The sequence below is a fragment of the Neoarius graeffei genome, chromosome 10 (assembly GCF_027579695.1).
Source record: "Neoarius graeffei isolate fNeoGra1 chromosome 10, fNeoGra1.pri, whole genome shotgun sequence".
NCBI lineage: Eukaryota > Metazoa > Chordata > Actinopteri > Siluriformes > Ariidae > Neoarius > Neoarius graeffei.
In genome coordinates this window covers 12,306,073-12,331,159 of record NC_083578.1, presented here as the reverse complement: position 1 = coordinate 12,331,159, position 25,087 = coordinate 12,306,073, and the positions used below count along the sequence as shown (strand labels likewise).

General features: G+C 41.1%; 1 protein-coding gene across 6 annotated transcripts in view; it reads right to left on the bottom strand.

Annotated features, from left to right (window-relative positions):
- gpat2 (glycerol-3-phosphate acyltransferase 2, mitochondrial) overlaps positions 1-25,087 on the bottom strand; it is a 446,786-nt gene that overhangs the window by 122,176 nt on the left and 299,523 nt on the right. For 5 of the 6 annotated variants that reach the window (XM_060931296.1, XM_060931299.1, XM_060931300.1 and 2 more), the window contains exon 2: positions 1,404-1,470. The exons of the other annotated variant lie outside the window; for it this stretch is intronic. In XM_060931296.1, coding sequence (XP_060787279.1) covers positions 1,404-1,451 — 48 coding nt within the window. In that variant the 5' untranslated portion in view covers positions 1,452-1,470. The remainder of the gene's footprint in view (positions 1-1,403; positions 1,471-25,087) is intronic. 6 annotated transcript variants of the gene reach the window in all.

Sequence of the window (25,087 nt, the reverse complement as noted above, 5' to 3'; positions counted from 1 at the left end):
AACTGTGATAAATGAAGATAAAAACTGTACAAAAGCATCAGTATTGAACGGAAGATAGATAAATAAATAAAAAACAAAAACTAATTATGCTAAGTGACTATCTATCTATCTATCTATCTATCTATCTATCTATCTATCTATCTTCCATTCAATTCTATGACTGAATGCTTATTCAGTAGTCCTGGTTAATGTGACAAACTACGAACTACGGATACGTCGAGCAACACCAATTAACTGAGATCAGAGGCCTACAACAAACGCTCCCGACACGCTGCAGTGAAAATTACTATTATTATTCCTGTCAACACTTGAAATTTGTCTGCAGGCTAATTTTCTGAGACTGGATCTACAAATACTTTACAAGGTGGAAAGATTTAGAAGAAGAAGAAACCTTTATTCATCACATGCACACTTCAAGCACAGTGAAATTCATCCTCTGCATTTAACCCATCTGAAGCAGTGAACACACACGCACACACTCCGAGCAGTGGGCAGCCACACCAGAGCGCCCGGGGAGCAGTCAGGGGTTCGGTACCTTGCTCAAGGGCACCTCAGCCCAAGGCCGCCCCACGTCAACCTAACTGCATGCCTTTGGACTGTGGAGGAAACCGGAGCACCCGGAGGAAACCCACGCAGACACGGGGAGAACATGCAAACTCCACACAGAAAGGCCCTCGCCAGCCGCTGGGTTCGAACCCGGAACCTTCTTGCTGCGAGGCGACCGTGCTAACCACTACGCCACCGTGCTGACACATACTGTGCCGTACATGAAATGAATATGATGCTCAAAAAATGAAACCTAAACTAACTGTGGTTTCATTTTATCCTGTCATATACGGCCTGCTCTCAATAAATGTGTAGTGAGTCATGACGAAAAATACAAACTAAAGTTGGGAAGGAAGCAGCAGACATCATGACATCATTACTGTCAAATGAGCATGCTCTGAAAGAGGACTCTCTCCTAACCCATGTCGTATATTTCCTGTCTAAATGTGAGGCACCCGTCACCAAAATGGAAATTTTCCACTGACTAATGTTATGATGGATATCAGGTGGCTTTGATGGAAGAGCAAAAGTGTTCCAATGAGTCACTGCGGAATTGGTATGAACAGACTGTCCAGCCTTGGGAATGTTGCCATGGTTACAGTCACTTAGTCAAAAAAACCCCCATTAAAGTAGCTGATGAGTGTGTATTTCATTTTATTCTCTAATTATGTACTTTTTAATCTCATTACATCGTTAAGTTCATGTGCTTATATTTTCACTCCAGAAGCAAATTCCTTCCACAAAAACAAGCCTTTAAAGTTTGCATAATATTTCAGTTTCCAGAAGGAACTTTATTGAAGAGGCCTCGATGGTTCAACTGAACTTAAACATCAAGTTAGGAAAGATAGTGTACTTACAGCAGGATGATTAAGCTGAGGAGAATCGTCGCCGCTCTGTCCAGTCATGTTTACGCAACAGGGAAGTCTGAAATGAAGGGAAAGGAAAGAAACCAGAACGTCAAGGATGTAGTCGCTCATCTGGCCTGCCATCAAAACAACCATGATGACCAAAACATCAAACAGAACTGAAATGTGACGATGTGAGAGAGGACCAACCTCCACGACAAGCTGTTTACAACAGGAAAATCAACAAAGGACTAAATTTTGTTCCCCAACAGAAGATCGACCCAAAACATCCATCAGAACCGAATTCACATGATAAATGAGAGAGGAGATCCAATTCTAGTCAGAAGAAAATGTGTTAAGTTGACCTAATTACTAATTTGTTAGCGGAGATTTGACAATACAATGAACAAGTTTTGTGCAGAAGGTCGAGTTCTATCAAACAAAACAATCAGAACTGAAATCCACTGAGAACTGAGGGAGGAGATATGATTTAACTGAAAATAAACAAAGTTGTAAACAAATTGTTTACAACAGGAAAATCAACAAACAAACGACCAAGTTTTGTTCCTCAAGGGAAGCTCTACCCAAAACATCAATCGGAACTGAAACTGGGTGAGAACTGCAAGAGGAGATAGAATTCTAACGAGAAGTCCTAAAATTCATGAAGTTGACCCAATTAGCAGTTCGTTAGCAAAAATTTGACAAAACAACGACCAAGTTTTGTTCCTCAAGGTAAGATCTACCCAAAACATCGATCAGAACTGGAATCAGATGAGAAGTGAAAGAGATACAATTCTAGTAAGAGGCCTGGAAAATTCATTCATTTGGCCCAATTATGAAGTCATTAGCAAAAATTTGACAAAACAGCCACCAAGTTTTGTGCGGCATGATGAGCTCTTTCAATCAAAACAATCGGAATGGAAATCCGTGCAGAATTGACAAAGGTTATATGATTTAACTCGGGGCTTTTCAAAGTGTGGGGCGCGCCTCCCCTAGGGGGTGCCAGAGTTCTTTGGGGGGGGGTGCGCAACGTGAGGAAAAATAAACCAGAATAAGTTACTATTGCGGACATTTAGCGAACTTCAGCTAGCCTTTGCCAGAGACAAAATGGATCGATTTTTAGTACCTAAAGCTACAGTGAGTGAGGAGACAGAGTCTGGGCCAAGCAAAAAAAGAAGGAAGTATGACCACGATTATTTAAAGTTTGGATTTTCATGGACTGGATCTGAAGATGCTCCACTGCCACAGTGTGCTGTCTGCCAAGAGGTGCTAGCTAACGATGCTATGAGATGTTTAAAATGTGTAAAACAAGATGTTTAAAAAAAAAACACAGATGTTTAAAATGTGTAAAAAGAGATGTTTTAAAAAAGCACATATGTTTAAAATATGTAAAAAAATGTTTTAAAAAGCACAGATGTTTAAAATGTGTAAAAAAAAAGACGTTTTAAAAAGCACAGCTGTTTAAAATGTGTAAAAAAGGTTTTAAAAAAGCACAGCTGTTTAAAATGTGTAAAAAAGGTTTTAAAAAAGCACAGATGTTTAAAATGTGTAAAAAAAGAGGTTTTAAAAAAGCACAGATGTTTAAAATGTGTAAAAAAAAAGAGGTTTTAAAAAGCACAGATGTTTAAAATGTGTAAAAAAAGAGGTTTTAAAAAGCACAGATGTTTAAAATGTGTAAAAAAAGAGGTTTTAAAAAGCACAGATGTTTAAAATGTGTAAAAAGAGGTTTTAAAAAGCACAGATGTTTAAAATGTGTAAAAAAAGAGGTTTTAAAAAGAACAGATGTTTAAAATGTGTAAAAAAGAGGTTTTAAAAAGCACAGATGTTTAAAATGTGTAAAAAAAGAGGTTTTAAAAAGCACAGATGTTTAAAATGTGTAAAAAGAGGTTTTAAAAAGCACAGATGTTTAAAATGTGTAAAAAAAGAGGTTTTAAAAAGAACAGATGTTTAAAATGTGTAAAAGAGGTTTTAAAAAGCACAGATGTTTAAAATGTGTAAAAAAGAGGTTTTAAAAAGCACAGATGTTTAAAATGTGTAAAAAAGGTTTTAAAAAGCACAGACGTTTAAAATGTGTAAAAAAGAGGTTTTAAAAAGCACAGATGTTTAAAATGTGTAAGAGGTTTTAAAAAGCACAGATGTTTAAAATGTGTAAAAAAAGGTTTTAAAAAGCACAGATGTTTAAAATGTGTAAAAAAGAGGTTTTAAAAAAGCACAGATGTTTAAAATGTGTAAAAAAGGTTTTAAAAAAGCACAGACGTTTAAAATGTGTAAAAAAGAGGTTTTAAAAAGAACAGATGTTTAAAATGTGTAAAAAAAAAGAGGTTTTAAAAAGAACAGATGTTTAAAATGTGTAAAAAAGAGGTTTTAAAAAGCACAGATGTTTAAAATGTGTAAAAAAAAGAGGTTTTAAAAAGAACAGATGTTTAAAATGTGTAAAAAAGGTTTTAAAAAGCACAGATGTTTAAAATGTGTAAAAAAGAGGTTTTAAAAAGCACAGATGTTTAAAATGTGTAAAAAAGAGGTTTTAAAAAAGCTCATATGTTTAAAATGTGTAAAAGAAAAAATAAAAATGTGTACAATAACCATTTTTTTTAAAATACGAATGGAACATTTAAGTATAGCAACAACAAAAATTGTAAGGGGGGGGGGGGGGGGGGGCGCTGTTGTTTATTTCCTCTCTGAGGAGGGGCTGACTCTCCCACACTTTGAAAACCCCTGATTTAACTGAATTGTGAATGACAGACACCACGGCAACAGCTCATCAGCCTTATGGCCAGATGAGCTAAAGAAAGGTGCTTTAAATGCTCAATTCAAACCTTGTGATAAAAGCAAAACTAGTATGAATATTGGAGAATACTGGAATGCAATGTGCTAAACCTGTCGTTTTGCTCCTCTTTAAAGCATATACGCAGAGCCGTGGCCTCACTTTTGTTTATAAATGCCTTGAGACCTCAAGAATGGCACAGGAATAGTTTTAAGCGTTAACAATAAATCTAATATAGTAATTTTTATGATTAAAGTGATTTATATAGGTAGCGGTCTGAGTGAATGACCTTGACGTCCGTAACGTCACAGCGGGAAGTCTATTGGTCTCATCGCCATTTCTGCTATACTAAAACACAGAGCTGACTGCAACTCCGATCCTCCATTTTGAGCTAATTTATCACCATCCCACGTAGATGTGTTGCTGGCCAGCGCAGCAACACAACAGAAGGTGGATTTATATTACATTCATGGCCCAAAAATGTTCAAACTGCAAAGATTTGGATGCGTTTGGCGAGAAGTTCACCGGCACATTGGGCGGCTATAAAGTGGTCTCTCCTCTGCTCTGCACATTTTACTGAAGACTCGTACGAGACCTCTGATCTGTTGAGGAGTGTTGGCTATAAGCCCGTACTGAAAGAGGGTGCAGTACCAACAAATAACACCAAAAAAACCACAATAAAAAGAAAGTATTTTATTTATTTATAAAAGGAAAGTAAGCTCAGTTGCACCAGTTCTCCTGGAGCGTGAGCCAAGGGTTGTCGGTAAAACCCGGGACGAAACAGGATGTGACATATTATTGCTCGGGCAGTGACCTCCCCATGGTTCTTGCTAAAACCGGTGACGTCCCGTCCTGGGTTTTAGTAATTGCCTGAGCTGAGCAGTAATGGCGGAGTATTCAGTATGAAGAAAATGGAGAATGAGTGGACAAGCCGCCTGATTTCTGCACTGGATATTGCTGCCATCTCGCCCTTACATGGAAGAAGCGAATTAACGGAGAACTGAACGAACAACTGAAAAGTCAGATTGTTTCAAAAACAAATCGGCCACAAGATTGGCCTTCAAGAAGCGAGAACACAGACGGGTAAGCTCTGACTCTCATTTGGATACAAAACAACAAAAAACACGTTGTTTACCTGCATTTAGATTAATACATGGAACTTGTATTGTGTGTTTAAGTTACCGGTATAAGATTATTTATTTCGCCTTTTACATTTTATCAGTGAAAATGCATGCATGTACATGTATGTTGCATAAGTTATTACACCTATCCTGTTTTAATGAGAGTCAACGCACAATCAATGAAATCAGTCTTAGTTGAGCAAGTCGGTAACGCTATTTCTTACTTTCACCATTAATTTTTATTTATATGACTTTGGTCTGTAGCTGTAAAAGGCCTCGGCCTTAAAACTGGTTCCTGCTGTGACGTCATGCACTCAGGGCTGGCTGGCTCAGCGGGGCAGCTCCAATGCCAACTTTGCGGTCGATTTTAAATCTCAAAAATATATATATTTTTATTCCCATTTATGCAGCAAAAAAGAGTCAAGGATGGAGATACTATCCATTCAGAAATGTATTTAAAAATAAAGGCTCTGCGTATCTGCTTTAATATCCTGGTTAAACAGGATACTGATACCTTTGACAACTGTGCCTGTAAGATAGACGGATTATACCTCGGTATCAGCAGCTCTGATATTAATGGCTTCTCTTCCAAAAGAATCAGGTTAAAAAAAAAAAAAAAAAACAGCGGCGTGAAGATTGTGAGGATGTACTTTATCTCGTTAATTACTACAGTGAACACGACGCAGGTCGGCCCATTGACCCTCATCCTTTCCACCTTACAAAAGAAGATCCTTCATCATCGCTGGCCTTGCCGTCCCGTCTCTCTTTTCTTGAATTTTCTACAGCATCTCTCTCTCTCTCACACACACACACCCCCACCCACCCACTGGCGCGTCTCAGAAATAATTAAGTTAATTTCGTGTCCTCTGCCTTGTTTTTCATTCCTCAGCCCACTCTCTCAGAACAGGAGCTGTGCTCTCAAAGAGCAGATATTTTTCTCAATCCTACCCTGAATTAACATTTACAATCCAAATGGAGGGTTTTTTCTTTTCCCCCTCGGATGAGTCACATTAAAATATGCAGTACAAGTGGGAATAAAAGCAAGATAAGCAAAACTTCTGTCTGTCCACCAGTACATACTCTGAGATAAAAGTTATGTGGCGGTTTAAGGCTTCCAGCTTCCCAAAGCAGTTAGACGTGAACTCTTTTCTGAAAGGAAACCTTAAGAAGCATCATAAGGAAGGTTTTCACATTCACGGGACTTTAATTCTCCGTTTAAAGAGCGTGTATCCGAGACAAGAAGGGCATCTTGATAAGTTGAGAATTGTGTTGGAGTTGTTTAATTAGTATAACTTAGCGTAAATAGGGTGAGACACCCCACCCCACCCCAGAACATCGCCGGTCATTCCTGCATCCCTCATTTCCCCAGTAGGAAATAATGTTCTGATAAAAATCTTGCTTAAAATATATTGTGGCACTTGCGGCGGCGGCGAGGGAACAAACAGGGACACGCAACCCAGAGCTTCAGAGCAAAAACTTTGAGGTTTTTAATGAAAACGGGTTGGGGAAGTGAGGCGTGAGATCAGTGCAGGTACCGGAGGGCCAGTGGTTAGGTTGCAGGCGGGAGCTGGGTCTCTCGGTGAACTTCCAAAGGCAGCCGGAGAGTGAGGAGCTCTCGGCTTTCTTCCGCGTCGTGAGCTTCACTACCATCTGGAATAAGCGGCGCCTCTTTGTACTCCCCTGGCTGCTCGAGGAGGGTTGACTGAGGTGCCGATTATACCGCTCCAGCCGTGTATGATCAGCAAGCCACGCCCAGTAGCCATGTTGCTTTCCGCTGTCTACAACAGTGGTGCTGAAGTGCTACCGTCTTTCCAGCACCATGGGAGCGGGAGGTAGAGCGAGGAGCCATGCAACGGTTTCCTCCAGCTGCCATCACGATATTTAACAATTATTCGCCCAAGTCGAGGTTATTATCCACCGAGTCTGAGACGGATAATTGTTTTAGTATAAATACACAGGTGATTATTTAAAAAAAAAAAAAAATCATATATATATTTTTTTAATTATTTATTTCAATCTTCAAAAACAGCACGCAAATGTAATGCACGCAGACTTGTCTCACTTATCTACGCCGAGTCACATAAAATGCTTTGTTTTTAAATCGATAAAATAAATCACAATTCCACTTTACCTTTGAACAGTTTTAGACCAAACTACGTAGCATCTTTAGTGCTTTTAGGAACAGCATTTTCTTTCATCATTTCTAATTCTTCCTCACTTACGGTGAAGAAGCGATCGGCCGCCCTTTTGCCGAGTCGCTCGAGGTGATTATCGAGAAATAATCTGAATCTCTCGACCAATCATCACGCAATATCCTATAATCCCTTGTGTATTTATAATAAATACATTTAATTGTGGACTTTATTTGTAGGCATGCTTGATTGCTGACATAAAAACGTGGCTGTAATTTTTTTTAAAAAGTTGACATGAAAGTCAAAGCCTACAAAAAATAAAAACATTTTAAAAAACCCACTTTTTTTTTTTTTAGAACAAAGTCAAGGGTTTTCCTGCATTTTTCCTTCACACATTTAAAAAAAAAAAAAAAGCTTCTCTCAATGATTTTTTTTTTTAACCAGTTTTCCTCCAGTAAAATCCAGGATGCAGGAACCACCCTCAGTTTTCAGAACGGTCACATAAATATATCTCAAAGTTTCACTGCAATGACCACACTCATCTGTTTAAATTAATAAAATGCTCTTTGGAGGGAAAAAAGAAAATAAATCGAGAGTGCACGGCCATAAGTGTTAAAAAAGTCAAAGCGAAAGAAGAGAAAAAACACAAAAAAAACCCAACAACAAGAAATTAGGGAAAAAATATGCTGTTTGTTGCTTATAACAAAACTGATAAAATAAACCTTCTCTTGGTTCACATCAACATGACCAACAGAAATATTTATTTACTGATTGTTTTTCTTTGGTAACATACTTGAGAATGCATTGCCATAATTGTTGTAAAAATCGAAGTGAGAGATGAGAATACAAGTAGACTAAGGAAATGAAAACCAGCGCGTCAGCGACGCAGCAGCTCGCACAGCTGTACCATGAGAAACCAGACTTGTTTATAATTACCCAAGTTGTCCTTCATGAGAAGGATTAGATCTTCCAAACGAAACAATCAGAATCAAAATCCACTGAAAACTCAGGGAAGAGTAGCGATTTTCTTCAAAGTTTGTTAATCGGCCTAATTAGTGACTTGTTAATGAGAAATCACAAAACCAAGGAGTGCAGATGGATTAGATCTTCCAAACAATCAGAATCAAAATCCATTGAAAACTCAGGGAGGAGTAGCAATTTTTGTGAATTATGGACAGACAGATGGACGGATGGACGCCGCGGGATGCCAACAGCACATTGGCCTACGACTGGTTAGCTAAAAAGAAAAAATAAGATCGACTGTGAGTTACTGCTCACTTACGTACCCCCCCACACACACTCCCGCTTACAGTACATCAGAATGCATGGAATCGAAGGAACAGGACACTTATTATGAATGTTGAGTTTAACAAATAATAAACCTTGAAACAAGTAAGTAAAGAGCAGTGTCTCTACCAAGGGATTTCAAATAGCATCCTGGTGAACTGTCATTTTGAAATCGCATTTGGCTTCTTGAAATAGCGTCAAAATCCACCCGATATGTTTTGTAAATACATTCAGTCGGTAAACAGGAAGTCGATGTGCGACAGACCTGAAAATGGTAGACACGGTATAGAACCCCAAGCTGAAGCTCAGTACCAAATATCAAGCAGTTGTGATTTGTAGCTGCTGAGAAAAGCGTTTCGAAAATTTTGTAAATCCACGCTGTGTGTTTCGTAAATACATTCAGTCGGTAAACAGGAAGTCGATGTGCGACAGACCTGAAAATGGTATACACGGTATAGAACCCCAAGCTGAAGCTCGGTACCAAATATCAAGCAGTTGTGATTTGTAGTTGCTGAGAAAAGCGTTTTGAAAATTTTGTAAATCCACGCTGTGTGTTTCGTAAATACATTCAGTCGGTAAACAGGAAGTCGATGTGCGACAGACCTGAAAATGGTATACATGGTACAAAACCCCAAGCTGAAGCTCAGTACCAAATATCAAGCAGCTGTGATTTGTATTTGCTGAGAAAAGCGTTTCGAAAATTTTGTAAATCCACGCTGTGTGTTTCGTAAATACATTCAATCGGTAAACAGGAAGTCGATGTGCGACAGACCTGAAAATGGTATACACGGTATAGAACCCCAAGCTGAAGCTCGGTACCAAATATCAAGCAGTTGTGATTTGTAGTTGCTGAGAAAAGCGTTTTGAAAATTTTGTAAATCCACGCTGTGTGTTTCGTAAATACATTCAGTCGGTAAACAGGAAGTCGATGTGCGACAGACCTGAAAATGGTATACATGGTACAAAACCCCAAGCTGAAGCTCAGTACCAAATATCAAGCAGTTGTGATTTGTAGTTGCTGAGAAAAGCGTTTCGAAAATTTTGTAAATCCACGCTGTGTGTTTCGTAAATACATTCAGTTGGTAAACAGGAAGTTGACATGCGACAGACCTGAAAACAGTATACACGGTATAGAACCCCAAGCTGAACTTTGGTACCAAGTGGCTATGATTTGTGTTTGCTAAGAAAAAGGGTGTTTCGGACGGACGGATAGAGGTAAACCAGTATACCCCCCTCCTTCAAAGTGGGGGTATAACAATAAAAAAAAAAAGACTATTTGAAACTACAACAAACCAAAGAACGTATGCTTTGTTTTGGTTGACGTCCAGATGACTGACAAGTGAGGCACTAAGAATAAGCAAATTATTTTTAAAAAATTATAAAAGCTTTTTCTTTTTCCCCACACACAGTCAACGTCAGTCTAATGTGATTAATACTCCACATCATGCAGCATGTTTTGTGAATTCTCCTCATTAATTTTCTCCCATAGTGAATGTTTTAATGTGTCATGAATCTCACCACAGTAATCATCTCGTGCTTGTTCAGCGTGTTTTAAAACCGATCCCTTTTTCCCATGATACTGTTGATTTACAGCAGATCCAGCACGATGCAATGCTGCGCGCACATGTGTGCGTTTTAAATCAAAATGAAAAGTTATTTATTCAGGTTGCCATGTTAATGTTAGCGAGATGAAAGAGGTAAATGTGGCCCATCAGTCACTTGTTATCTGGATGTCTGGGGTTGTCGTGTAAAAGCAGCTCCGCCGTGATGCGACTGAAAATCAATCACCTGATCACAGAAAGCAGAAACTGGGTCTCTCTCAATAACACTACCGGTATTTCAGATAGCAATTACATCAGCATCTGATGAAACATTTCACTGCAACTATACAGTGGTGCTTGAAAGTTTGTGAGCCCTTTAGAATTTTCTGTATTTCTGCATAAATATGACCTAAAACATCATCAGATTTTCACACAAGTCCTAAAAGTAGATAAAGAGAACCCAGTTAAACAAATGAGACAAAAATATTAGACTTGGTCATTTATTTATTGAGGAAAATGATCCAATATTACATATCTGTGAGTGGCAAAAGTATGTGAACCTTTGCTTTCAGTATCTGGTGCGACCCCCTTGTGCAGCAATAACTGCAGCTAAACGTTTGCGGTAACTGTTGATCAGTCCTGCGCACCGGCTTGGAGGAATTTTAGCCCGTTCCTCCATACAGAACAACTTCAACTCTGGGATGGTGGTGGGTTTCCTCACATGAACTGCTCGCTTCAGGTCCTTCCACAACATCTCCATTGGATTAAGGTCAGGACTTTGACTTGGCCATTCCAAAACATTAACTTTATTCTTCTTTAACCATTCTTTGGTAGAACGACTTGTGTGCTTAGGGTCGTTGTCTTGCTGCATGACCCACCTTCTCTTGAGATTCAGTTCATGGACAGATGTCCTGACATTTTCCTTTAGAATTCGCTGGTATAATTCAGAATTCATTGTTCCATCGATGATGGCAAGCCGTCCTGGCCCAGATGCAGCAAAACAGACCCAAACCATGATACTACCACCACCATGTTTCACAGATGGGATAAGGTTCTTATGCTGGAATGCAGTGTTTTCCTTTCTCCAAACATAACGCTTCTCATTTAAACCAAAAAGTTCTATTTTGGTCTCATCCATCCACAAAACATTTTTCCGATAGCCTTCTGGCTTGTCCATGTGATCTTTAGCAAACTGCAGACGAGCAGCAATGTTCTTTTTGGAGAGCAGTGGCTTTCTCCTTGCAACCCTGCCATGCACACCATTGTTGTTCAGTGTTCTCCTGATGGTGGACTCATGAACATTAACATCAGCCAATGTAAGAGAGGCCTTCAGGTGCTTAGAAGTTACCCTGGGGTCCTTTGTGACCTCGCTGACTATTACACGCCTTGCTCTTGGCGTGATCTTTGTTGGTTGACCACTCCTGGGGAGGGTAACAATGGTCTTGAATTTCCTCCATTTGTACACAATCTGTCTGACTGTGGATTGGTGGAGTCCAAACTCTTTAGAGATGGTTTTGTATCCTTTTACAGCCTGATGAGCATCAACAACGCTTTTTCTGAGGTCCTCAGAAATCTCCTTTGTTCGTGCCATGATACACTTCCACAAACACGTGTTGTGAAGATCAGACTTTGATAGATCCCTGTTCTTTAAATAAAACAGGGTGCCCACTCACACCTGATTGTCATCCCATTGATTGAAAACACCTGACTCTAATTTCACCTTCAAATTAACTGCTAATCCTAGAGGTTCACATACTTTTGCCACTCACAGATATGTAATATTGGATCATTTTCCTCAATAAATAAATGACCAAGTATAATATTTTTGTCTCATTTGTTTAACTGGGTTCTCTTTATCTACTTTTAGGACTTGTGTGAAAATCTGATGATGTTTTAGGTCATATTTATGCAGAAATATAGAAAATTCTAAAGGGTTCACAAACTTTCAAGCACCACTGTATATAACTGTTTAATGTGCCACACAGACGTATCAGTCTCTGCAGCTAAGCCTGAAGTGGGTGTGGCCTATATTTCTCAGACTTGGTCTCAAACAGAGATTGATGCCAGATCGTTTTCTAAAATTTTGCTCACGTGATTATTATTTATTGTTCGTACCTGCCCACGATATTTTCTGAGTAATTTTTATAAAAATGTAAGTGGTTGAGAAATCAGTCACTCAAATGAGGTCACTTCAACATGTGCAGATTCATCTAAAATAATAAACACGTACTCTCACATTCTTTGGCTTTAACTGATTCATGGTCAAACACTTTCTATTTGCGACCCACGGACAAGCACAAGCGGAGTTTAGCGTTAGTGTTACCATGGTTACCATGACACAGATGCAAGCCATTTTCATCCGCAGTGATTAACTCTGATCAGCGGGAAGGCTGACCTTTCGTATGGAAGGTGGAGAGAGATGGGCGGAGCTGAGCATTAAATATACACACGAGGGTGGGTCCAGGCCCCGGGCGACTCGCCCAGCTATTACGAGATCTTGCGCTAAACTTCTTGAACAAGTTCGTTAATGAGGTTTAATCATCTGTCATTTTATCATTCTATCATCCAACCAACGACCTGCTCAGCCAAAAACACTAAAACTCCATCAGCCCTGGAGTCCTATCACTCTCACACACTCCTGTTCACTCTCTGTCTATCCCTTTCTTTCTACCATCTCTGTCTATAGACCCCTTTCACATGACGTCACCGCACCGCGAGATTTTGTTAGGCGCCATATTGGAAGACCAAGTACATGCACTCACAATATACAACCCCGATTCCAAAAAAGTTGGGACAAAGTACAAATTGTAAATAAAAACGGAATGCAATAATTTACAAATCTCAAAAACTGATATTGTATTCACAATAGAACATAGACAACATATCAAATGTCGAAAGTGAGACATTTTGAAATTTCATGTCAAATATTGGCTCATTTGAAATTTCATGACAGCAACACATCTCAAAAAAGTTGGGACAGGGGCAATAAGAGGCTGGAAAAGTTAAAGGTACTAAAAAGGAACAGCTGGAGGACCAAATTGCAACTCATTAGGGCAATTGGCAATAGGTTATTAACATGACTGGGTATAAAAAGAGCATCTTGGAATGGCAGCGGCTCTCAGAAGTAAAGATGGGAAGAGGATCACCAATCCCCCTAATTCTGCGCCGACAAATAGTGGAGCAATATCAGAAAGGAGTTCGACAGTGTAAAATTGCAAAGAGTTTGAACATATCATCTACAGTGCATAATATCATCAAAAGATTCAGAGAATCTGGAAGAATCTCTGTGCGTAAGGGTCAAGGCCGGAAAACCATACTGGGTGCCCGTGATCTTCGGGCCCTTAGACGGCACTGCATCACATACAGGCATGCTTCTGTATTGGAAATCACAAAATGGGCTCAGGAATATTTCCAGAGAACATTATCTGTGAACACAATTCACCGTGCCATCCGCCGTTGCCAGCTAAAACTCTATAGTTCAAAGAAGAAGCCGTATCTAAACATGATCCAGAAGCGCAGACGTCTTCTCTGGGCCAAGGCTCATTTAAAATGGACTGTGGCAAAGTGGAAAACTGTTCTGTGGTCAGACGAATCAAAATTTGAAGTTCTTTATGGAAATCAGGGACGCCGTGTCATTCGGACTAAAGAGGAGAAGGACTACCCAAGTTGTTATCAGCGCTCAGTTCAGAAGCCTGCATCTCTGATGGTATGGGGTTGCATTAGTGCGTGTGGCATGGGCAGCTTACACATCTGGAAAGACACCATCAATGCTGAAAGGTATATCCAGGTTCTAGAGCAACATATGCTCCCATCCAGACGACGTCTCTTTCAGGGAAGACCTTGCATTTTCCAACATGACAATGCCAAACCACATACTGCATCAATTACAGCATCATGGCTGCGTAGAAGAAGGGTCCGGGTACTGAACTGGCCAGCCTGCAGTCCAGATCTTTCACCCATAGAAAACATTTGGCGCATCATAAAACGGAAGATACGACAAAAAAGACCTAAGACAGTTGAGCAACTAGAATCCTACATTAGACAAGAATGGGTTAACATTCCTATCCCTAAACTTGAGCAACTTGTCTCCTCAGTCCCCAGACGTTTACAGACTGTTGTAAAGAGTAAAGGGGATGTCTCACAGTGGTAAACATGGCCTTGTCCCAACTTTTTTGAGATGTGTTGTTGTCATGAAATTTAAAATCACCTAATTTTTCTCTTTAAATGATGCATTTTCTCAGTTTAAACATTTGATATGTCATCTATGTTCTATTCTGAATAAAATATGGAGTTTTGAAACTTCCACGTCATTGCATTCCGTTTTTATTTACAATTTGTACTTTGTCCCAACTTTTTTGGAATCGGGGTTGTAAAACAAAGTACGAGTGAGAGTAAAGTGACACAATGGCTGATAATTCTGGTTATGTGAGTACATTACCAGCTGCAGAAAGGGCACGGTATGTGGAGAAACTGGCTGTGATTGATGGGTTTGACCCATATGATAAGACTCGCGGCAAGGGAGAATGGAAACATAAGGAGGACCGGACACCAATTCTGCCATCTGTTTGCTACCCAGACATTGTAAACTATTTGTTGTTTACACCCAGTGCCTACACTCAGTGTTCGAACTATGCCGATATTTTCGGGGGGCCCCTTTTTTTCCCTTGGGGGTGTGTGCTTGCGCTTGTCTCGGAGCGCGGATCTCCAAACACATGAGAAGCCTATCTTACGCACATATCACACGGACTCCACACACGCATCGCGTCTGAAGTCATAACTCATCAGGGGAAATCGTGTCCGCATTGGCATGTTCAAAAAACAACCTCGCGTCAACAATGATACCACACGCAAGAAAAAAAAACAGTCAGGCTACTCAACAACCAACCTGGCAGCAGCGAGCAAGCCGCAAACCATCCTAAATTATTATTATTATTAAATTGTAGAAGTCTGGGAGGCTTGCTCCTCATACAGTTATCAACTTGTTATATAACAGTTATAGAACTTTAGCATGTTTTAAATCTGAATTTCTTGCGTTTGCTTACCTCAAAGTGTCCGCAGATCATGCACAGACTTATCCATTATATCCACAGGTTTTTGCCAAGTCTCACACAGGTTTCTTTCAAGTCTACTGTTGGGCCAATAAATCATAAATAAAACAGCTCAGATTTGTTTGTTTAAGTCGTTTGCCACTCCACTTTATTCTCGTGGGTTCACATACCGCTGCCGTTATTTCCCCCTAATCACGAGTTTGTTGGTCTTCCAAAATGGCGCAGGGTCTGTTTACTTCCGGTTTCGGGTGACGTCAGTGAAAGGGGTCTATTCCTCTTTCTACCATCTCTCTCTGTCTATTCCTCTTTCTCCCTTCTCTCTCTGTCTATTCCTCTTTCTCCCTTCTCTCTCTGTCTATTCCTCTTTCTCCCTTCTCTCTCTGTCTATTCCTCTTTCTCCCTTCTCTCTCTGTCTATTCCTCTTTCTACCTTCTCTCTGTCTATTCCTTTCTTTCTACCATCTCTCTCTGTCTATTCCTCTTTCTCCCTTCTCTCTCTGTCTATTCCTCTTTCTCCCTTCTCTCTCTGTCTATTCCTCTTTCTCCCTTCTCTCTCTGTCTATTCCTCTTTCTCCCTTCTCTCTCTGTCTATTCCTCTTTCTACCTTCTCTCTGTCTATTCCTTTCTTTCTACCTTCTCTCTGTCTATTCCTCTTTCTACCATCTCTCTCTGTCTATTCCTCTTTCTCCCTTCTCTCTCTGTCTATTCCTTTCTCCCTTCTCTCTGTCTAGTCCTCTTTCTACCTTCTCTCTGTCTATTCCTTTCTTTCTACCTTCTCTCTGTCTATTCCTCTTTCTTTCTACCTTCTCTCTATTCCTCTCTTTCTAGCATCTCTTTCTGTCTATTCCTCTATCTTTCTACCATCTCTGTCTATTCCTTTCTTTCTACCATCTGTCTATTCCTCTTTCTTTCTACCTTCGCTCTCTCTATTCCTCTTCCTTTCTACCTTCTCTCTCTGTCTATTCCTCTTTCTTTCTACCATCTGTCTATTCCTCTTTCTATCTTCTCTCTCTCTATTCCTCTTTCTTTCTACCTTCTCTGTCTATTCCTCTTTCTTTCTACCTTCTCTGTCTATTCCTCTTTTTTTACCTTCTCTCTGTCTATTCCTCTTTCTACCTTCTCTCTGTCTATTCCTCTTTCTTTCTACCTTCTCTCTCTGTCTATTCCTCTTTCTTTCTACCTTCTGTCTATTCCTCTTTCTTTCTACCTTCTCTGTCTATTCCTCTTTCTTTCTACCTTCTCTGTCTATTCCTCTTTCTTTCTACCTTCTCTGTCTATTCCTCTTTCTTTTTACCTTCTCTCTGTCTATTCCTCTTTCTTTCTACCTTCTCTCTCTGTCTATTCCTCTTTCTTTCTACCTTCTCTCTCTGTCTATTCCTCTTTCTTTCTACCTTCTCTGTCTATTCCTCTTTCTTTCTACCTTCTCTGTCTATTCCTCTTTCTTTCTACCTTCTCTGTCTATTCCTCTTTCTTTCTACCTTCTCTGTCTATTCCTTTCTTTCTACCTTCTCTGTCTATTCCTCTTTCTTTCTACCATCTCTGTCTATTCCTCTTTCTTTCTACCTTCTCGCTCTCCATCTCTCTCTTTCTTTCTTCACTCACACTCTCCCCATCTCTTTCTTTTTTCCTTTTCTCTCTCTCCATCTCTCTCTTTTATCTTCCCCTCTCTCTCCCCGTCTCTCCCGCTCTTCCTTCTCTCTCTTTCATATTCCTCTTTTTTCTCCTGTCTCTCTCTTTCTTCCTTCTCTCTCTCCCCATCTCTGTCTCTCAATCTCTCCTTCTTCCTTCTCTCTCTCCCCCACAATCTCACTCTCTCTCGCTCTCTCTATCTTTCTTTCTTCTTTGTGTCTGTCTCTCTTTCCTTCTCTCCCCATTTCTCTCTTTCTTCTTTCCTTCACTCACTCTCCCCATCTCTTTTTCCTTTTCTCTCTCTCCTCTTCTTTCTCTTTTATCTTCCTTCTCTCTCTCTCCCCGTCTCTCCCACTCTTCCTTCTCTCTCTTTCATATATATTCCTCTTTTTTCGACTTTCTCTCTCTCCTGTCTCTTTCTCTCCTTCTTCCTTCTCTCTCCCCACAATCTCTCTCTCTCTATCTCTTTCTTTCTTCCTTCTCTTTCTGTCTCTCTATTTATCTCTCCTTCTTCTTTCTCTCTCTCCCCCACAATCTCTCATTCTTTCTTTCTTCCTTCTCTTTCTCTGTCTGTCTCTCTCTCTCTCCATCTTCCTTCTCTCTCTTCACCGTCTCACTCTCCCTTTGTCTCTCCCAGTCTCTGTCTTTCTCACTCCATCTCGCTCTTTCTTCCTTATCTCGCTCTGTCTATCTTTCTGTCCATCCCTTTCTTCCTTCCTTCTCTCTCATGAGCTCCTGCCTCAAAGTTGAGTCATGACGACATTTGACATAACTAAGTTCAGCTATGAAATGTCGATGAGAATTTTTGATTTTTTTTTTAAAGCCACCATTTCAAATAGATGCGTTTTTTATCTGCTTTTTCCAGCACAAATCAGACTTCAGGCCATCGTATAAAAAGATACAGCAATACAAATGTATAAGAAACATTAATTCCAAAATAAAATAAAATCATCCAACCATCCATCTTCCAGGTCGTGGGGGTAGCAGCCTAAGAAGAGCAGCCCAGACTTGCCTCTCCCCGGCCACCTCCACCAGCTCTTCCGGGGGAATACCAAGGCGTTCCCAGGCCAGCCGAGAGATGTAATCTCTCCAGCGTGTTCTGGGTCTGCCCCGGGGTCTCCTCCCGGTGGGGCATGCCCAGAAAACCTGCCTTGGGAGGCGTCCAGGGGGCATCCTAACAAGGTGCCCAAACCACTTCAACTGACTCCTTTCGATCAATGAGCAAATAAATAAAACCCCAAACATTTGTAGAGTGCTCATTTCTAATCCAGCCCTGTAATCATGGGGTTTTTTCCCCTTTTTAAATTATTTTCTTGACACTATGCAGCTAAAAATGGATTTTGGAGATCTTTCTCTGCAACAATTTAAAGGTCCCATGGCATGAAATTTTCACTTTCTGAGGTTTTTTAACGTTAAAATGAGTTCCTCTGACCTTCTTAAGTCACCCCAGTGGCTAGAAATTTCATAATGTGTAAACCAAACTATGCCCAACATTTGAGAATGGCGCGTCAAAACGGCGCGTTGATAAGCTCTTCCCTTTACTACGTCAGCAAGGGAGATGATCCCCACGCCCCCCCCCCCGGATTCCCACCCACTGTATGGACTGCCCCGCCCAGTTGTAGTGAGGAGACCATAGAGGACACAACAACATGGCATCACCTAAGCAAGCGAAACATGGAAATTGCGCTGTACATGGATGTGACAACACAGAAAAGAGTCTGTTTTTACTGCCGACGGGAGAGCCCCTGAAGACGCAGTGGCTTAATTTTATTTACTCCAATAATACGCCGTCAAGTCTACCTAAGACGGTGCATGTTTGTCAGAAGCATTTTCCTGAGGAATGTTTCCACAACTTGGGACAGTACAGGGCAGGTTTTGCACATCAACTGTCACTGAAGCCTGGGTCCGTACCAAGCATCCCTGCCGCATCAGCCACAAACACCGAACAAGTAAGTGTATAACTGTTAAGTCGTTTTGCCGTGTTTTAAAATCGGTGCGTTAGCCTAGCAATGGCTACATTAGCTGTGCAGCTAACCGCTTCCTGCAGTTAGCCAGGTACTCTGCGCTACAAAACCAAAAAGCATGCAGCATGCTCTGTTAAACTGAGTTTAGTCTGGAAATTGACTGTAACTTATGAGCTTATGTTTGACTATTGCTCCGCAGTGCATGTCTTCTGTTGGATAAGCGATATGTTGCTGTAGTTGCTGCTTCTATCCTCTTTGGTTATGGAGTGCGTGTTCAAGCCTAGGGTATTATACGTTCGTAAACTACCACTCCGAACACTCTCACTCTCTGTGTCACGTTGAGTTTACGAAAGGAGTCCGAGGGAGAACGGGGTTTTGTCTTAGCAGCGTGGCTACAGGCGCTGATAGCAGCGAGTATGTGTGCGCGCAGCTTGGTCAAGCCCCTCCCCCTCCCCCCATGGCCCGCCCCCACCCTCTACCCTTCCCCGCCTCCTGCTTCTCATTAGTAAAACGACGCACTGGGAAAAGCGCTGAAATGGGGCTTTCTCCCAGGAGGCTATATCTATGTGCCGAGGGTTCATTTCGAGAAAGGCTGCGGATATAACATCCGGAAGCCTCCACGAGCCCGTTTAAAGCATCAACAAACCACCATGCCATGGGTCCTTTAAAGGTCATAGGCAAGGGTCAGAGGTGAAATGTAGAATATCAACTTTATTGTCTAGAAGAACGACCCAAAAAGCGAATTAAATCTTCCTGGTGTCTAATTTGCACCCTAAAATTGAATAAAATGCTTAAAATATACTCTTTTGGCCAATTTCCGAAGGTTTGTTTACATCTCACTTATGCGCACTTTCACCACCAGGGGGCCGTCGTCGTGACGTCATTTAAGCCAAACAGACCGGGAGCAGCTCTGTGTTTACCTGCGAACCGAGCACACGTTTAGGAAGTTCATTTATTTAACCACTTTCTAAATATATTTTTTTTTTTGCTAGAGAGAAACGTACAGGGCTAATGCTCAACAATTCAATAACAACATATACCAGGACATTTAATGGGGTTCCCCACTGATGCGCACAGGGGCACACACACAATCCCTATAATAGAACGTGGATTAGTTTATATTGCTTATATAATTTATTGCTAATATTAATAGAAGCATTATACTATTTACTGTATAGCCTACTCTAAACAAGGAAATATCCCTTTTGTCTCATTTACACAGTGATTGTACAGGATCCCTCAGGATTCTTTACTTGAAAAATTACAAGCAAAGGTAAAAATGTTCATCTCCAATCTTTTCCTTTTTGCTTGAGCGTTGCTGCTCCGTTTCTTCTTTGACTGCTTGCTTTTGTGCTCGAATTTTGTTGGAACAGCGTCAGGTTTGAGCTTCTCTGTCCAACACTGACACCTAAACTCTCCAGCAGATGGGGATTCTTCAAAAATGAATCAATGCTCCCTCCTCGAAGTGATCGGAGCACAGAGCGGCGTCTTTACCCGGCTGCCAACCCTCTCGCTTCACACGTACAATCCACTCTCTCCGCCTCTTCTCCTCTCTCGGAAAAAGGTAAAAACTTCTTCCTGAACCGGTCCCGTTGTTACAGTTCACTGCACAACAATAAGGCATGGTTTCTCTTTGGAAATTCCTGAACGCACGTCTGCACTCAAGCCGAACGGCAATGTAAGTAAACGGAAGTGGACTCAACTCAAGCGGTTTGTTTGGCTTAAATGACGTCACGCGCCGAGTAGTTATGAAAATAGCCGAACAGAAATTCGCCACGATCCGCGCTAACTTATTTTAATTATTACTTATTAACAATACTTCTTGGGACCAGAAGAAAATTACAGAGGGTTTTTTAACATATAAAGTTTCAAATGTGCATAAAATTAAAACTGTTGCCCATGAGCTTTAAAGTAAAACTCGACAACAAATAATGTTATTAGTTGTTATTAAGCCAATTGTGAGAAAATTCTAAACAATAATTAAGGTCTCACCGGTGACATCATGGGCCTAAGATCTTTAAAAACAATCACCAACAAACAAACAAACAAACAAACAAACAAACAAACAAACAGAGTCCTATGGAAAATCTAAAACAGTTTTAATCTATTTAGCTTTTTCTTTGTCACTGCAAAATTCCATATGTATTTCCTTCCATCCATCCATCCATTATTTGTTGCCGCTTTATCCTGTTCTACAGGGTCGCAGGCAAGCTGGAGCCTATCCCAGCTGACTACGGGCGAAAGGCGGGGTACACCCTGGACAAGTCGCCAGGTCATCACAGGGCTGACACATAGACACAGACAACCATTCACACTCACATTCACACCTACGCTCAATTTAGAGTCACCAGTTAACCTAACCTGCATGTCTTTGGACTGTGGGGGAAACCGGAGCACCCGGAGGAAACCCACGCGGACACGGGGAGAACATGCAAACTCCGCACAGAAAGGCCCTCACCGGCCACGGGGCTCGAACCTGGACCTTCTTGCTGTGAGGCGACAGCACTAACCACGGCGCGATGGTGTAGTGGTTAGCACTGTCGCCTCACAGCAAGAAGGTCCGGGTTCGAGCCCCGTGGCCGGCGAGGGCCTTTCTGTGCGGAGTTTGCATGTTCTCCCCGTGTCCGCGTGGGTTTCCTCCGGGTGCTCCGGTTTCCCCCACAGTCCAAAGACATGCAGGTTAGGTTAACTGGTGACTCTAAATTGAGCGTAGGTGTGAATGTGAGTGTGAATGGTTGTCTGTGTCTATGTGTCAGCCCTGTGATGACCTGGCGACTTGTCCAGGGTGTACCCCGCCTTTCGCCCGTAGTCAGCTGGGATAGGCTCCAGCTTGCCTGCAACCCTGTAGGACAGGATAAAGCGGCTACAGATAATGAGATGAGATATTATATTATTATAAAAGAGTACAAGCTTTTGGCTGTTACTTTACTTTTTTCATTTCCAGTATTTTCATATGCTGATACAATAATTTCCCCCTGATATCCTTTAGCACCGCTGCCAAACCTGGACTTTAACATTTGTTTTCAGTGAAATATAAATTATACATCGTGCCCTGGAGTGACGGTCTTAACAGGATGATAAAACTTTGGTGGTACAATCTCATTTCACTTCGATACACTGCTTCACTGCTTTTCAAGTTCGGTGACAACTCGCCTTTTGGAAGGGAAAAAAAAAAAAAGTCTGTACATTTCAGTAGGGCATTTTCACACAGACAGCACTGCCTCTTTCCTCAGCAGTCAACCTCATCAAACTGCTCTGGGAGTGGGCCTGAGAGAGAGAGAGAGAGACGACAGAGGGAGAAAGAGAGAGACAAGAGCAAGACACAAGAGAGAGAGAGACAAAAGAGATGAGAGAGAGAAAGAGGGAGGAGAGAGACAGAGAGAAAGAAAGAGTGAGAGACAGAGATGACAGAGAGAGAGCAAGAGAGCAATAGAGATGAGAGAGAGAGACAGACAGAGAAAGATGAAAGAGAGAAAGAGGAAGGAGGGGGAGAGAAAGAGGAGAGATAGACAGAGCAAGAAAGAGATGAGAGACAAGACAGACAGAGACAAAGAGAGAGGAGAGAGTGAGAAAGAGACGAGAGAGAGTGAGAAAGAGAGGATAGAGAGAGAAATAGGAAAGAGAGAGACAGAGAAAGAAAGAGAGAGATGGAGAAAGAAAGAGGAAAGCGAGAGATAGAGAAAGAGGAAAGAGAGATGGAGAAAGAAAGAGGAAAGAGAGAGATAGAGAAAGAGGAAAGAGAGATGGAGAAAGAAAGAGGAAAGAGAGAGATGGAGAAAGAAAGAGGAAAGAGAGAGATGGAGAAAGAAAGAGGAAAGAGATAGAGAAAGAAAGAGGAGAGAGATAGAGAAAGAAAGAGGAGAGAGATAGAGAAAGAAAGAGGAGAGAGATAGAGAAAGAAAGAGGAAAGCGAGAGATAGAGAAAGAGGAAAGAGAGATGGAGAAAGAAAGAGGAAAGAGAGAGATGGAGAAAGAAAGAGGAAAGAGATAGAGAAAGAAAGAGGAAAGAGAGATGGAGAAAGAAAGAGGAGGGATAGAGAAAGAAAGAGGAAAGAGAGAGATAGAGAAAGAAAGAGGAAAACGAGAGATGGAGAAAGAAAGAGGAAAACGAGAGATGGAGAAAGAAAGAGGAAAGAGAGAGATGGAGAAAGAAAGAGGAAAGAGATAGAGAAAGAGGAAAGAGATGGAGAAAGAAAGAGGAAAGAGATGGAGAAAGAAAGAGGAGAGAGATGGAGAAAGAAAGACGAGAGAGATGGAGAAAGAAAGACGAGAGAGATAGAGAAAGAAAGACGAGAGAGATAGAGAAAGAAAGACGAGAGAGATAGAGAAAGAAAGACGAGAGAGATAGAGAAAGAAAGAGGAGAGAGATGGAGAAAGAAAGAGGAGAGAGATGGAGAAAGAAAGAGGAGAGAGATGGAGAAAGAAAGAGGAGAGAGATGGAGAAAGAAAGAGGAGAGAGATGGAGAAAGAAAGAGGAGAGAGATGGAGAAAGAAAGAGGAGAGAGATGGAGAAAGAAAGAGGAGAGAGATGGAGAAAGAAAGAGGAGAGAGATAGAGAAAGAAAGAGGAAAGAGAGAGATAGAGAAAGAAAGAGGAGAGAGATAGAGAAAGAGAGAGATGGAGAAAGAAAGAGGAAAGAGAGAGATAGAGAAAGAAAGAGGAGAGAGATAGAGAAAGAAAGAGGAGAGAAAGAGACAACAGAGAGAGAGAGAGAGAGAGAGAGAGAGAGAGAGGGGAGAAGGAGAGCTGAGAGAGAGAGAGAGAGGGGAGAAGGAGAGCTGAGAGAGAGAGAGAGAGAGAGAGAGAGAGAGAGAGAGAGAGAGAGAGAGAGACCCTGAGCGTCTGCTTGTACACACTGGCTGTATGATGTGTGTATACTGTAGTACTTAAAGCAGCCATGAGAAACATTTTCTTAAAGTTGCTCATTGCTCCTCGGTACAAAAACAAACTAGCTATTTGGCCAATATCGTCTTAACCAAACTGACATCACACACAGGGCGATCCATCACCACCTTCTCCTCTCGACTCCAGCACAGAGACTCGTTTGGTCTCACGGGTCACACTTTGATGAAGAACACCGACAGGTTTACGCAGAAGGTCGTCTTAAAAAATGCAGCTGCTCAAACAAACTCACAAAGGAGTCATGTTTGCATATTAATAACATGTGACTGGCACCCAGCTTTCCTTTCATCTGCTCCAAACTTATTTAACGTGAACCAGACACTGAGGGCTGTCAATAAATCACACGTGATGACTTCTACTAAAAAAAATCTACATGAAAAATTTCTGAAGTATTAAAAAGTGAAAGACCTGAGCCTTAATCGAGAACGTCAGAAGGACTGACCAACACGTCGACTGATATCTGATGTTCCTATCAGGTGGATTACATGAAAGCAAATCAGTCAGCTGTATTACAATTATTATGGGATAAAACGTAAGACTTTGATCACGGCGTGGTTGTCGGTAAGAGACGGGCTGGTTTATCTATATATTATATTATATTATATTATAATGACCGTCTATTTTAATCTTAGAAATAAACAAAACCATATAATAAATTCAGTTAATTGTTATACGATTGTCCATATTCTTCTCACTGGTACTGTAATTTTATAATGGCTTGTAATTAACTCAGCGATGCTTCTACACTGTACAGAATTACGCTTACATTTGTTCAGGGCAGGACGGAACTTGTATTTTTAATACCTTGCAATGCAAACACAGGATGCAGTGATATAAAAAACACGTTTTGTAAAGAATAAATAGATGTTTAAATAACATACATAAGCATCCGTTGCTCTAATCCGGGAAAAGTGCATGCAATCAGTCTCTGAGGTGCGCGCTGTGAGACGGAGTTCGAAGCGCGCAGGCGTGAACGCGTCCAGATGTGACCGGCAGCAAAGTAGTTTATTACACATGATCATGTAGCACAAACTATTTGCGGTAAAATCGTGCGCTCTGATTGGTTCCTTGACAGACAGTATTTTCCCATAATGCCCGTGGACGATTACGGACTTTCTTTCCAAGGCGCCAGCTTTCAATGTTGCAAAAAACAAACAAACAAACAAACAAAAAAAAGACGAATTGGAAATAAAAAAAACAAAAAGACAAATGAGAGTCATACCCCTTTTCCACCAAATCAGTTCCAGGGCTGGTTCGGGGCCAGTGCTGGTGCTGGTTCACAACTCGTTCAACTTGCGAGCCAGCTGAG